Source organism: Chrysochloris asiatica, unplaced genomic scaffold (assembly GCF_000296735.1).
Source record: "Chrysochloris asiatica unplaced genomic scaffold, ChrAsi1.0 scaffold00223, whole genome shotgun sequence".
NCBI classification, from domain to species: Eukaryota; Metazoa; Chordata; class Mammalia; order Afrosoricida; family Chrysochloridae; genus Chrysochloris; species Chrysochloris asiatica.
The window spans coordinates 1449364-1462484 of NW_006408741.1; the positions used below are offsets into that span (position 1 = coordinate 1449364).

The 13121-nt window shown below is 46.5% G+C and overlaps 1 protein-coding gene across 1 annotated transcript in view; it reads left to right on the plus strand.

Moving 5' to 3' along the window:
- SLC2A7 (solute carrier family 2 (facilitated glucose transporter), member 7) overlaps positions 1-7013 on the plus strand; it is a 54886-nt gene extending 47873 nt beyond the window's left edge. Inside the window, exons 10-12 of the mRNA XM_006873096.1 lie at positions 2150-2225; positions 5542-5669; positions 6804-7013. Of these exons, the coding sequence (XP_006873158.1) occupies positions 2150-2225; positions 5542-5669; positions 6804-7013 (414 nt within the window). The remainder of the gene's footprint in view (positions 1-2149; positions 2226-5541; positions 5670-6803) is intronic.
- The last annotated feature ends 6108 nt before the right edge of the window (positions 7014-13121 follow it).

The window sequence follows — 13121 nt, forward strand, 5'->3', positions numbered from 1 at the left end:
TTTTTTTCTTTCAGGGTTTTATATATCTCTCCCCATTGCCTTCTTGCCTACGTGGTTTCTGTTGAGAAATCTGAGCTTAATCTGATTTGCTTGCCTTTGTATGTTATATTTCTCTTTTCTCTACCTGCTTTCAAGATTCTGTCCTTATCTTTGATTTTGGAGAGCTTGATAATCATATGTCTTGGTGATTTTCTTTTAGGAGCTACCCTTCCTGGGGTTCGTTGAGCTTCTTGAATGCTTATCTTTTCACTTTTCAGGATGTTAGGAAAATTTTCTTCCAGAAGCTCTTCAACCATCTCCTTTGTGGACCTGTGTGATTGTTCCTGTTCCAGAATGCCAATAATTCTTAAGTTATCCCTCTTCATGTTATCCAACATGAATCTTAGGTCTTCTTCAGATTTTTTTTTATCCTTTTTTGTATTTTTTTCTTCTATCTTCATAGTGTTGAGAGATTTATCTTCTAGCTCACTAGTTCTAGCTTCCATCTCTTCAATTCTATTCCTTTGCCCTTTCAATGTATTATCCATTTCTGATATACTACTATTAATCATTTGGACCTCTTTCTGTACGTTTTGAATTGTTTCCAATGCTGTATCTATCTTATTTGATTGTTCCTGTAGCACTTTCCTGACTTCTTCCTTATTTTTCACAACTTCATTGTATAGTGTTTTGGTACATTTTATAATCATTTTTCTGAATTCATTCTCAGGCATTTCCAAAGCCTGCCCATCTTCCAGTATGGAGTGTAGGTCTCCTTCCAGCTCATTTGCCTCAGTCACTTTACCTCATTTCTGGACATGTGCAGATATGATCATCTGCTTCCATTTTTAGGGAATATTCAGGGGTTATCTGTGGCCTTAATCCTTAGATGGGTGTGTATTTTGGTATTTTTTTTATGCTTTCTGATTGCCTCCAGATAGATGTGATCAGGAAATGGGCTTCCCTTTTCACTCTTCTTCTTGAGAAATTTCAAGATGCCACTATTGGTCATTTTGACATAACTGAGGGTTTAATTTTTGGTCTATTTCCTTTTTTGTCTGCCTGTCCTGCTCCACAATCCCTGGTCAAGTCTTTTTTCTAGTTATAAACAGTTCAGGGCCAGCTGTGGCTGTTTGGTTTTAATTGGAAACTGTCTCTTTAAATTTCGAGGAGATCTGTGCACATGCATAGTAGAACCCTCTGAGGGTAGGGCTGGGGTTTCCGCTCGCTCAGGCACCCCTATAGTGACCAGAATGGAGGTACACAGACAGCAAGGGACCAATGAACAGATACCAAAAGAAAAGAATATCCACACCTTTATCTCTGCGGTTCTGCCAGGTGTCTGTGGTCACTCCGATCCTTCCCCCACTTGGCCTCACCCAAGATGGCGGCTCCTGGAGCAGCTGAGCATATTGAATTAGAAAGCAATGGATTTCTTGCTTCTGCAACAAATTCCCCCAGCCGTAAGTCTTCCAACCTTCTAAATATTCCTTTATATGTGGTTCAGAGTTCTGGGACCATCACCTGAGCCTACGTGGTCCGGTATTCTGTGTTGTTGCTGACGGAGCTCCTTTACTGTACTTCCACCTGATCCACCATCTTATTTGTTCTCTCATTTGATTTCTTGACTTCTGCTTCCATGAGTGTTGATAATTGATGCAAGAAGAATGACAACTTCAATCTTTTCCCTGTTGATAAGAATGCTGCTTATTGGTCCAGTGGTGAGGATTTTTGTGCGGTTCCACTCATAGGGCCCCTAAAAGGGCTGGTGGGTTGGAGCTGCTGACCTTGTGATTAGCAGTCTTATGCTTATCCCACAGTGCCACACCAGGACACCACATGGAGTCGGTTCCAACTCATAGTAACCCTGTATAGGGTTGTTGAGGCTATAAATCTTTACGGGAGCAGAAAGCCTCATCTTTCTCCTGCAAAACAGCTGGTAGTTTCAGACTGCTGACCTTGAGGTTCACAGCCTGACTCATAACCACTATGTTACCAGAGCTCCTTACATAGTTACATAAGGTGCTGGAAAACTTAAGTGTGGTTCCTTCTTCCTGTGGTGGGAAGTGAACCTACAGGGGGGCCCTTCTGTTTGTGGGGCTCTTGGCCTCCACTCTCAGGTTCCAGACCACATCCTCCCAGACACAGACAGCTCTGCCTGTCCCCACAGAACACGGTACCTGAGCTGTCTTACCTTGGAGTCATTTGTGTCTTTACCTACATCGCGGGACATTCCATTGGGCCCAGTGAGTACCTGTATCCCTCCACAACCCTGCCAACCTAAGGGATGTGAACATCAGGCTGGTGCCCTAGTGAGCTTCTTCTGTGGCTCCGGAGGAACCTAAATTCAGACCTGGAACCCAGTGAGGAGATGAGCCTCAGTAAAGAGGGAGCTCAAGCCAGTCAAGCCTCCCTGGGTTCATTTAGAATCCCTCTGCTTGCTTGTGTTAGCCTCTAAGTGCAGGGTCCCAGGTGAAGTTGTCTTTGGTTCCCCTCAGCTCCACTAAGATCCTGTGTTACTTATTCTGTGTATATACCTACCTGTCAGCAGCCTCAGACCAGGTTCCCATTCCCTAGCAGCCAACTCAAACCAGAGACTCTTCTCCCTACTTTGAATCATGTAATTGGTGCTGGGTACCATAGAGTTGATTCCAACTCATAGCAACCCCATGTGATGGTAGAACTGCCTCGTAGGGTTTTCTAGACAGGGCACATCACCAGGTCTTTCTCCTGAAAAATTGCTGGGTAGGTTTGAACCGTCAACCTTTTGGTTAGCAGCCTTAACTATTTTGCCAACAGGGCTCCTAGCTTTGACACCTCCTAGCACTCTAATATTAACATTCCTGCTAAATCTTTGCTTTGAAAGAGATATTCACATACCAGAACAAAGGCATTGATCCATTTCAAGGCATCGATGGAGAATTGCTAGTCTGTGGCTATGCTCAGCTCTGGGTGCAGCCAAGACCAACACATTAATAATATATGAGGGTCTTGGAGAAATGGGGTTCTCTGCTGGAGGGCTTTTCAAGTGCACCTTGCATTGATGGGGCTGGAAGGCCTTTGGGGAATGGGCTGGTGTGTGTGTACAGACCTGGGTTCCAGCTTGTTCCACCTGTTCCTGCCTATGGGGTAGCCTGGAGCAAGGCCCTGCCCTCTTCCTGGAGAAAGTGGATGATCACCTGTGCCATCAGGTGTGAGATGCCATGGTGGATAGTGACGTGTGAGCCAGGTCCTAAAGGAGCACATGGTGGTCACTCCCCCACAGAGAAGAGGGAGCAAGCATAGGGAGTCATGAAGGTAACAGCCCTCCCCACAACCAGTGCCCTCTTCAGGAAGAGATCTAAAGAATGGGCTCCTTCCCTATGATGTAACTTTCCATTTCAGCACATCTTCGAGTCCCAAGGGAACTTCATTGGAGGCTTAGAGTTTTTTCCCTGTCTACAGTCTTTGTACCATGCATTTGGAGCATGGCATACCCCTCCAAACAACAAAAGCCAAACCAGTTGCCTTCTAGTTGATTCTGAACTGGTTTGGGCTGGTGTCTATATACAGACCTGGGTTACCAGTCCAGTACTTATCTTGGACACATTTTATACAAGGTGCTGTGTTTTAAACAAGGCGAAAATGGTTGAAAAAACATTTGACCTAGATCCAAGGAATGTTTTACCGGCAAGTGTCTGCTATTCCTCAGATCTGCCACAGGAGGGCAGCACTTCCCCAGTACAGAGAGCGTAGGAGAGGCCATCGTTAACTGCCTCCCTAAGAAATTCAGATAAAAAGAGCAAGGGCTTCGAGAAAATGCTTGGCGCCTGTAAGAAAACCAGTTGTTAAGTCACCTCCAACTCACGTTGACCACATGAGTGTCAGAGCAGAACTGCACTTCATAGTGATTTCACTGGCTGATTTTCCAGAAGAGGATCACTAGGCCTTTATTTCAAGATGCCTATGGGTGGGCTGGAAAGGAGCTCTGGTAGCGTAGTGGTTACGAATCGGGCTGCGAACCGTAAGGTCAGCAGTTTGAAACTACCAGCGGTTCCGCGGGAGAAAGATGAGGCGTTCTGCTCCCGTAAAGATTAACAGCCTCGGAAACCCTGTGCAGGGTCGCTATGAGTCGGAACCGACTCCACGGCACATAACAACAACAACAACATGGGTGGGCTGGAACCGCCTAACAGAATTGTCTTTCTGTTAGGAGACAATTTCATTTACGCCTCGGCACCACCTAGGGACTTTGACATCCGTGAAAATAAAGGCCATTCATTCCAGGGACCCAGGCACTTCTCAAATACCTTTTGTGTAGGGGTGGGCCTCTGTCAGGTCCCAGCTGGGTTGTCCACACAGGCTGTGATCTGACCTTGGTGACCTCTGACAGAGTTGTCCCACCACCATGCTGCTCAACTCCAGGAAACGTGTGGAGGGGAAGAGCGCATGCTCGGGAACTGCTGTCCCGCTAAACAGAGCAGCTGTCTTTCCTGAGCATGTCGGGTAGGCGGTACAGCCATGGTTAATGTCTATGATATGTTCTGTGAAATAAGATGTTTTCAGATTTGGACATCGTGTGAATGCTACATTATACACAGGCAGTCCCCAGGCCTGCCCACTGTTCCACCCAGCTGAAGAGCAAGAGCAGCCCAGGCTTGCAGCCCCCACTGACACCTACCCACCAGACAAGGTCCACAAGCTGCATGCACTGGATACAGGAGGCTGGCCTTGGGTACAGCTGTGAACTGGCTACTGGACTGGGACTTTGCCCATGCCTAGGCCGTGTCGGGGTACATGGAGGGGACTGGACAGGGAGCAGGTGTGTGGGTACCTGGAACACAGATGGCAGTGGCAGCCCTAACTGCTCCATTTCTGCTGGTGTGGCTGCCTCCTGTTCAAGGAGCCCCGAGAGCATCGTGCCCTGAGTTGGTGCCCCGCCAATGCCTGTGGGGCAGGGGCTGCCCTGAGCCAGGACTGAGAGGCTGCACAGCTGCCACTGCATGTGTGAAGGAAGCCAGGCAGGGGCAAGGAAAGGCGGTGCTATGGGGTTGGGGTGTGCCCTGGAGTTCAGGGTTTCTAAAACCACTAGGGGGAAATAATAATTTTTTAAAAGGAGAGTTACTACCTTCCTCCGTTTTGGAAGAAGTGCAGCCAGAGCCAAGATGGTCAAACTTCGTCTCTCATACTTTGGATATATTGTCAGGAAGGATCAGTCACTGGAAAAGGATATCATGTTTGGTAAGATGGAGTGTCAGAGAAAAAGCGAAAGACCCTCAACGAGATGGACTGGCCAAGTGGCAGCATAGATGGACTCAAGCATGGCAACAGTAGTGAGGTTGGCCCAGGACCGGGCAGTGTTCCGTTCTGCTGGGCATAAGGTCACTATGGGTCAGTACCGACTCCCATGGCACCTAACAACAACAACTGCCTTCCTCTCCGGAATTAAAAAACACAAAAACATTATGTGATTGTAGACCTACATGTGGTTGAAAGTACAGCCCGACGGCATGGGGTCTAGGTTTGAGGCCAGAGCTTCTGGAAGTCCTGCTTCATCTCCTCATCTTGTGCTCTCTGCCCCAGGTCCCGTCCCATCTGTGGTGAGGACTGAGATCTTCCTGCAGTCCTCCCGACCGGCCGCATTCACGGTGGACGGGGCTGTGCACTGGCTCACCAACTTCATCATCGGTTTCGTGTTCCTTTCCATCCAGGTGAGCACACACCTAACAAGCAGTGTGGGCAGGTGGCCACCTCCCCACTGCCTCTTTCACCCTGCCCCACCCCCAAGGTTCCGGCAAAGGATAAGGAGTCCCCCTTCAACTAAGAACGTTTGCTAGTTCAGCAAGAGTGGACTCAGATATATCCGCAGCTCCCTAAATATCTGTGAGACCCACTTTGCTGCTGCTGTGTGCCATCAAGTCGGTTCCAACTCATAGTGAGCCTGTGTGTAGGATTTCTAAGGCTGTAACTCCGTACAGGAGTGGGTTGGTTATGTGCCGTGGAGTGGGTTCCGACTCTTAGTGACCCTGTACAGGGTTTCCGAGGCTGTAAATCTTTACGGGAGTAAAAAGCCTCATCTTTCTCCCACAGAACAGCTGGTAGTTTTGAACTTCTGACCGTAAGCTTCACAGGCTGATTCGTCACCACTACTCTATCAGAGCTCCTTCTGTACAGGAGTAGAAAGCCTCATATCTCTCCCATGGAGAGGCTAGGGACCCACTTAAGGTCACTCTTTCAATAGGTCAGTTTCCCACATACCAGAGAGAGTTCAGATGCTCCTACTGTGCAGGGCTCATTCCTTAGAGACTCTGGCCTGTGCACACAGCAGACCAGAGAGAGCAAGTTAGAGCAAAAGTGAGCATCCTGCCTGTCACCTCCTGTCTCTCTTCTGAGGAAGTGCCCATTAGCTCAATGTTCTCAACATCCTAAGGCCTCTGAGGACACCGTGTCCCTGTAGTGAAAAGGCGGTGGCAGCTGTTGCTGTTGCACCCATTCTGAGTGAGAGCGACCCTATAGGACACAGTAGAACTGCCCCATGGGGTTTCTGAGCCTCTAATCTCCATGGGAGCAGATCACAGAGCTGCTAGTGGGTGTGAAGCACCAGCTAGCTGAGCACTGAACCACTGTGCCATCCAGAAGACTACCTCAGGGATGGCATGTGCCCTGGGTTTCTGGTCACCACGGCAGTTTCCACTCCAGCTGTGAGAGATCATTCTGCAAGTTAAAAGTAGTCATTTCATTTTAGAGCTACCATCATGACAGAGTCCTTTAAAACGGGTGTCAGGTGTTCGCCACTGCGCCTGTCTTGGCCTTCTCCATTGCCCCTGCTTTCTTTCTTGGCCTAGGCGCTCATTGGTCCCTACAGTTTCATCATTTTTGCGGGTATCTGTCTCCTGACTGCTGTGTACATCCATGTGGTTATTCCTGAGACCAAAGGCAAAACATTTGTGGAGATAAACCAGATTTTTGCCAAGAGAAATGGGACGGTGACTCCAGAGAAGAAAGACGAGATCACAGAGGTGCCATCTACACCTGCCAAAGAGACTGCTTTTTAAAGAGTCTTTGTGCCAACCACGTGCTCACCTTCAAGTCAGCCTTCTCTGCCCAGGCCTCGTCCTCATTCCCTCTCCCTGTCTCCTGAGGGCTGGGAAGAGCTCTGTGATTTGGGAGCCCCCAGTGGTAACTGGAAGGCTCTGGAAAGCTTAGTTCCTGAGTTAGTTGGGAAGTGACTTGTTTCCAGCTGTAAGCACTGGGACAGGCAGATAGATACACGAGGAATGATTGATAAGATTCGTCTCCCCAAGCCTACATTACCACCCGAACTTAAATACTGTATGAATACATCTTTTTTTAAAAAAAAACAAAAAAAAAAAAACATCTTCTTAAAGTAAAACAATTCAAGCTCAGCAATTGACATACAGACCTGAATCCCAATTCGTGTGTGTGCTAGTGAACCAAAGGAACTCCACCCTGCTGAGAGCACAGCGCTGAATCCTTCCACCCCGGTGGGTGAGGTGGTTTCCCTCCCGTCTCTGTGGCTGTACGGAGCACAGCTGCTCCTGCTCAGCACTGCTCTGTGTTGCTGGTTTCAGGGGCAGTTGGGAAGAGAGGAAAGACCTTCTCTCAGTTTCAGAAAAGGCATCCTAAGCAAATACCCTCCCTGATTGAGTCTGTTAGTGTCTTCCTTGAGCTATGAAGAGCACCATGTCACCATTTAACACCTAACCTTTAACACCTGGCTCTCTCTTACCTGAGCTTTTAGAAGGGCTCCTGGTAAGGATGTTAGTGGCAGCCCTAACTGCCACATTTCTGCTGGGATGGCTGCTTTCTGTTCAAGGAGCCCCGGGAGCATCCTGGCCTGAGCCCATGCTCCTGTGAGGCACTGAGAGGCTGCACACTACTGCATATGTGAATGAAGCCAGGAGGAGGGGAAGGAGGAGGTTCCATACACACCCCTCGGGCCTCCCCACTCAGGCACTTTCAGAGTCCCATGCCTTCTTTCTTCCCAGAGTGTTTCCATGCTCATTCAATCAAACTGTCAAAATCCTACTAGCCTTCCAAACTCAGCTTGCTGTTTTTAAGTGCCTCCAGGTTGGTTCCAACTCATAGCGACCCTGTATAGGGTTTCCAAGGAGCAGCTGGTAGATTTGAACCTGTAACATTGAGGTTAGCTGTCTAGTGCTTGTCTTACAGTGAAACACAGCTCTATACCTTTCCTTCCTCTATCCAGTATTAAAGTTTTGACAATGCTTAGTGTAAGCACTTCTAGCAAGATGTTCAATAAATGCTTTGTGATTGGGCTTGGTTTCAAGGTCAGGTGCTCTGGACTCCAGGTTGCAAAAGCAGCAGCCACTCCCTAGGTGGGCTCATCAGAGTTCTGTTGTCCTGAGGTTTGGGGTTCAGGCTGAGTCACTCCATGTGCCACTCACCGTTCCATATCTTGGTTGGAAATGAAGAATGGTCCTTTGTACTTTGCTTTGCTTCCACGGATCCACTAAGCTTCATGCTTAAGCCCAGGTGCTCCAAAGGCGTGACTCCACAGATAAGGAAGGACAAGTGCACAGGGCAAGGTACCCAGGAAGAAAAAGTATGAGCCCAGGTCACTGGGCTCTGCTCAGAGGTGTCCTTCATCTAGGCCACACTCATTCTGAATTCATAGTCACACTTGGACTTGGATGTGCCAAGTCAGGCAGTTTGTAGGAAGGAGTAAGAAACTCTCTTAAAAAAACACACCAACTTTTAAAGAATCTCAGTACATTCCATTTTCATGCACAAAAAAAGCGATTGTAATTGAAATTCAATTATTTATTAGCACAGGACCCATAGGACTGCTTGTAAATACGTCAGTTAATTTGTCATATTACTCATACATGTACTTGAATGAAGCAAACTTCCAATACGTTGTAATTATTTCCTAATTCAGGCTCTTTAGTAATTTGGACTATGCTCTCAGTGAGGCCACTTGGAGTGTTGGAATGTTCTAGAAGCCCAGGCTTGGTCTCGCTTCCCTGACTGAACCCCACAATCACAGAACCTCAGAGACCAACCTGTCTTGTCACTGTCCTCATTTTACACACCAAGAGCCTGAGGCTCAGGAGGCCCAGTGGACCCGCCTCTTCTGAGTTCATCAGTTATTAACAGACCGTCTGGGCTCGTCTGAGGCTAACCAAAAGTCAGGACTTGCTGACAGCTCAGCTAGACAGCTCCCTCAGGGGTGGACGTGGCAACCCAAGGCAGAAGACTGGTTTGAAGTTGTAGGGCCAGGTGTGGCCCAGATAGGCCCTCACTGCCTCCTTGAAGGCAGGTTCACTCAGCAAACCAGTCTGCACATCAGTTCATTTCTTGGTGTATCTTCGGTGGAGTTCAGGAGCGGTTTCAAGGTTTCATAGAACTCTTGGATCCCTCTCAGGAGAAGTTTCTTTCAGGCCTCCCCTGTCTTCTCCCACCATATTCCGGCGTCAGAGCTCCTCCCTCCTGGCTTGGCTGACTAGACCAATTTTTCTGATACTCTCTCTCTACCTCTTCCTAAGATCCTGGGTTTCCACACTGGAAAGGATCTTAGCTGTTTCCCAGTTTCTGTTCTTTGTAGGAATCCCTTTTCCACATCCCTCACAGCTGTTAACAAGCTTCTGTTTGAATACTCCCACTGACAAGAAACTCATAGCCTCTCAAGACTGCCCATTCCAGCATGGACTATGGAGACGGACCGCTTGGCTTCTAATCTTGGCTCTGTCCCTTGGACAAGTTACTGAACTTCTTGGTCTCATTTCCCACATCCGAAAAATAGGCACGGTACTGCTTTTAGTATCTACCTTATCAGATTGTTGAGAGAATCAAAAGTGTCCTTGGGTATGTGGCCTATACCAGGGTACAAGCCCATGCATGCCCTTCGAGTCTGACCCTAGCAGTGTGTTCTGCTTGCCATCTACTTAACCGAGCTGTCATAATGATTACAGAGCAACTGTTCTCCCTGTGTGTCAGAGTAGAACGTGTGCTATCGGGTTTCTAACAGCTGGTTTTTCAGAAGTACATTACGAGGTCTGCAAACTTTTGTTAAGGACTTGAACGAAGCTTCAGCCTTTCAGTTAGCAGCTGAGCTGCATGTTAATAGCTTGTACCACCCAAGACTGGCCCATTTTAGATGTTGTTGCTGAGTGCCATTGAGTTAGTTCCAACTCATAGTGACCCTGTATAGGGTTTCCAAGGACTGGTGGGTTTGAACTGCTGACGTTGCAGCTCAAACAGACCTTGTGGTCTAAAACCACACCTGAAGACCCCATTTTAGATGTTGTTGTTAAGTGCCTTAGAGTCGCCTCTGACCCAGAGTAACCTTGTATAGGCTTTCTGAGGAGTGGCCGGTGAGCTTGAACTGCCAACCTTGCGGTTTAAACCGACTTTACAGTCCTGCACATTAACCCACAGCACCACACCAAGATTCCTTCTTGGCTGCTGAACTGAGATAGAAGAATCCGGTTATTGCTAGGACCCACCGCCTGGGGGCGCCTGCTTGAGAACAAAACCAAGAGGAGAACAGGCCTGAGAGGACACAAACTCAGTTCTGAAGACTTTTGAGCGCTGGTATCCAGCTGTACTTGAAGCCAGACTTTACCTGGATTTTTCAGTTAACTGACCCAATAGGTTGTTGTTGGATTTTTCAGCAATCTATTGGGTCAGTTAACTGAAAAACCTGATTGATCTGGGTTTTCTTTCTCTGTTTTAGTCATGACTAAAATAATTCCAGGGGAGTAGGGGAAGCATTCCCTAGGTAATGATCACTGTTTATTTATGCTGATGGGGAAGGTGGTTCTGAATGTGGGCAAAGTTCACACAGCTTGGATGATGTAATTGACGTCAATAAGCTGTACACGGGAAAAAGAGATGAATTGACCATTGTTATGACAAGCTCTGGACAATAGTGTGAAGTATGAGTCTTCCAGAACACTTCATTGTGCTCATGAGGAATCTGGATCTGGATCAAGAGGCAGTTGTTCAAACAGAACATGGGAACACTGAATGGTTTAAAATTAAGAAAGGTGTGCGACAAGGTTGTATTCTTTCACCATACTTATTTAACCTGTATGCTGAACAAATAATCCAAGAAGCTGGGTTCTATGAAGAAAAACATGGCATTAGGATTGGAGGAAGACTCATGAACAACCTGCGATATGCAGATGATACAACCTTTCTTGCTGAAAGTGAAGAGCACTTAAAACATTTACTGATGAAGATCAAAGAGCATAGCCTTAGGTATGGATTACATCTCAATGTAAAGAAAACAAAAATCCTCACCACTGGACCGATAAACAACATTCTTATCAACGGAGAAAAGATTGAAGTTGTCAAGGACTTCATTCTTCTTGGATCAACTATCAACACTCATGGAAGCAGCAGTCAAGAAATCAAACAACGTATTGCATTAGGCAAATGTGTTGCACAGGAACTTTTTAAAGCATTGAAGAGCAAAGATGTCAGCTTGAGGACTAAGGTGCACCTGACCCAAGCCATGGTATTTTCAATAACCTCATATGCATGCAAAAGGAAGATTGCAGAAGAATTGATGCTTTTAAGTTATGGTGTTTGAGGAGAATATTGAAAGTGCCAAAAGAACCAATAGATCAGTTTTGGAAGAAGTGCAGCCAAAGTGCTCCGTGGAGGCCAAGAGGGCCAAACTTCGTATCTCATACTTTGGACATATTGTCAGGAGGGACCAGTCACTGGAGAAGGATATCATGTTTGGTAAGGTGGAGGGTCAGAGAAAAAGAGGAAGACCCCCAACAAGATGGATTGGCCAAGTGGCAGCATCGATGGACTCAAGCATGGCAACAGTAGTGAGGTTGGCCCAGGATTGGGCAGTGTTTCGTTCTGCTGTGAATAAGGTCGCTATGAGTTGGTACTTGATGGCACCTAACAGCAACAGTGTTATGGTCTATGTCAAGTTATGTGCAAAGACCTGGAGTTAGAAAACCAAAAGGGAAGAACACACTCAGCATTTCTCAAGCTGAGGGAACTGAAGAAAAAATTCAAACCTCTACTTGAGATATTGAAGAAGTCTATGGGCAAAATACTGAATGATGAAGAAAGCATCAAAAGAAGATGGAAGGAATACACAGTCACTGTACCAAAAAGAAATGGTCGATATTCAAATATTTCAAGAGGTAGAATATGATCAAGAGCCAATGATCCTGAAAGAAGAAGTCCAAGGTGCATTGAAGTCATTGGCAAAGAAAAAAGCACCATGAATTGATGGAATACAAATTGAAATCTTTCAGCAAAGTGAAGCAGCACTCAAAGCACTCACTTATCTATGCCAAGAAATTTGGAAGATAATTACGTGGCCAACTGATTGGAAGAGATCTGTATTTGCATCCATTCCAGAGAGGTGACCCAACGGAATGTGAAAATCATCAGACAATATTTTTGATATCCCATGCAAGTAAAGTTTTACTAAAGGTAATAGAGAAATGGCTACAAGCATACATTGACAGAGAACTTCTAGAGGTTCAAGACAGTTTCAGAAGAGCCTGTGGAATGAGGGATATCATTGCTGATGTCCACTGGATCTTGGCTGAAAGCAGAGAATACCAAAAATATGCCTCTTGGTCTATGTACAGATTCCTCATGAGCACAATTAAGTGTTCTGAAATAGTTCTGCTATTCATAAGGTTTTCAGTGACTTAATATTTGGAAATAATTTGTCTCTCCTTCCTCCTAGTCTGGCTTCATCTGTAAACTCAGCTGAAACCTGTTCACCATGGGTGACACTGCTGGTATTAAAAATACATACAAGCCACCAAAATAACAGACAAGTGGTGGGGGGGTCTGCCCTAGTCTGCTGTAATTATCTATGTGTTATAAATCTTCTACAATGTTAATTATGGAGTCCTAGTGTGGTGCTGTGGGATAAGTACTGGACTTCTAGCCACACGGTCAGCAGTTCAAACTAATTAGTCACTCCTTGGAAACACTGTCCTGGGTTTTTGTGAGTCTGATCTGACTCTAATGGTACTTCACAACAATGGTGTCAATGAGGCCAGATGCAACCTAGGATTTGGTTGTGTCTTGAGTCAATCTCTTTTGAGATATAAAAGGGGAGAGAAGGGAGCAACAAAAGAGACATATACTACCAATACAGAGTTCTGGTGTGGCATTGTGGGATAAGCATT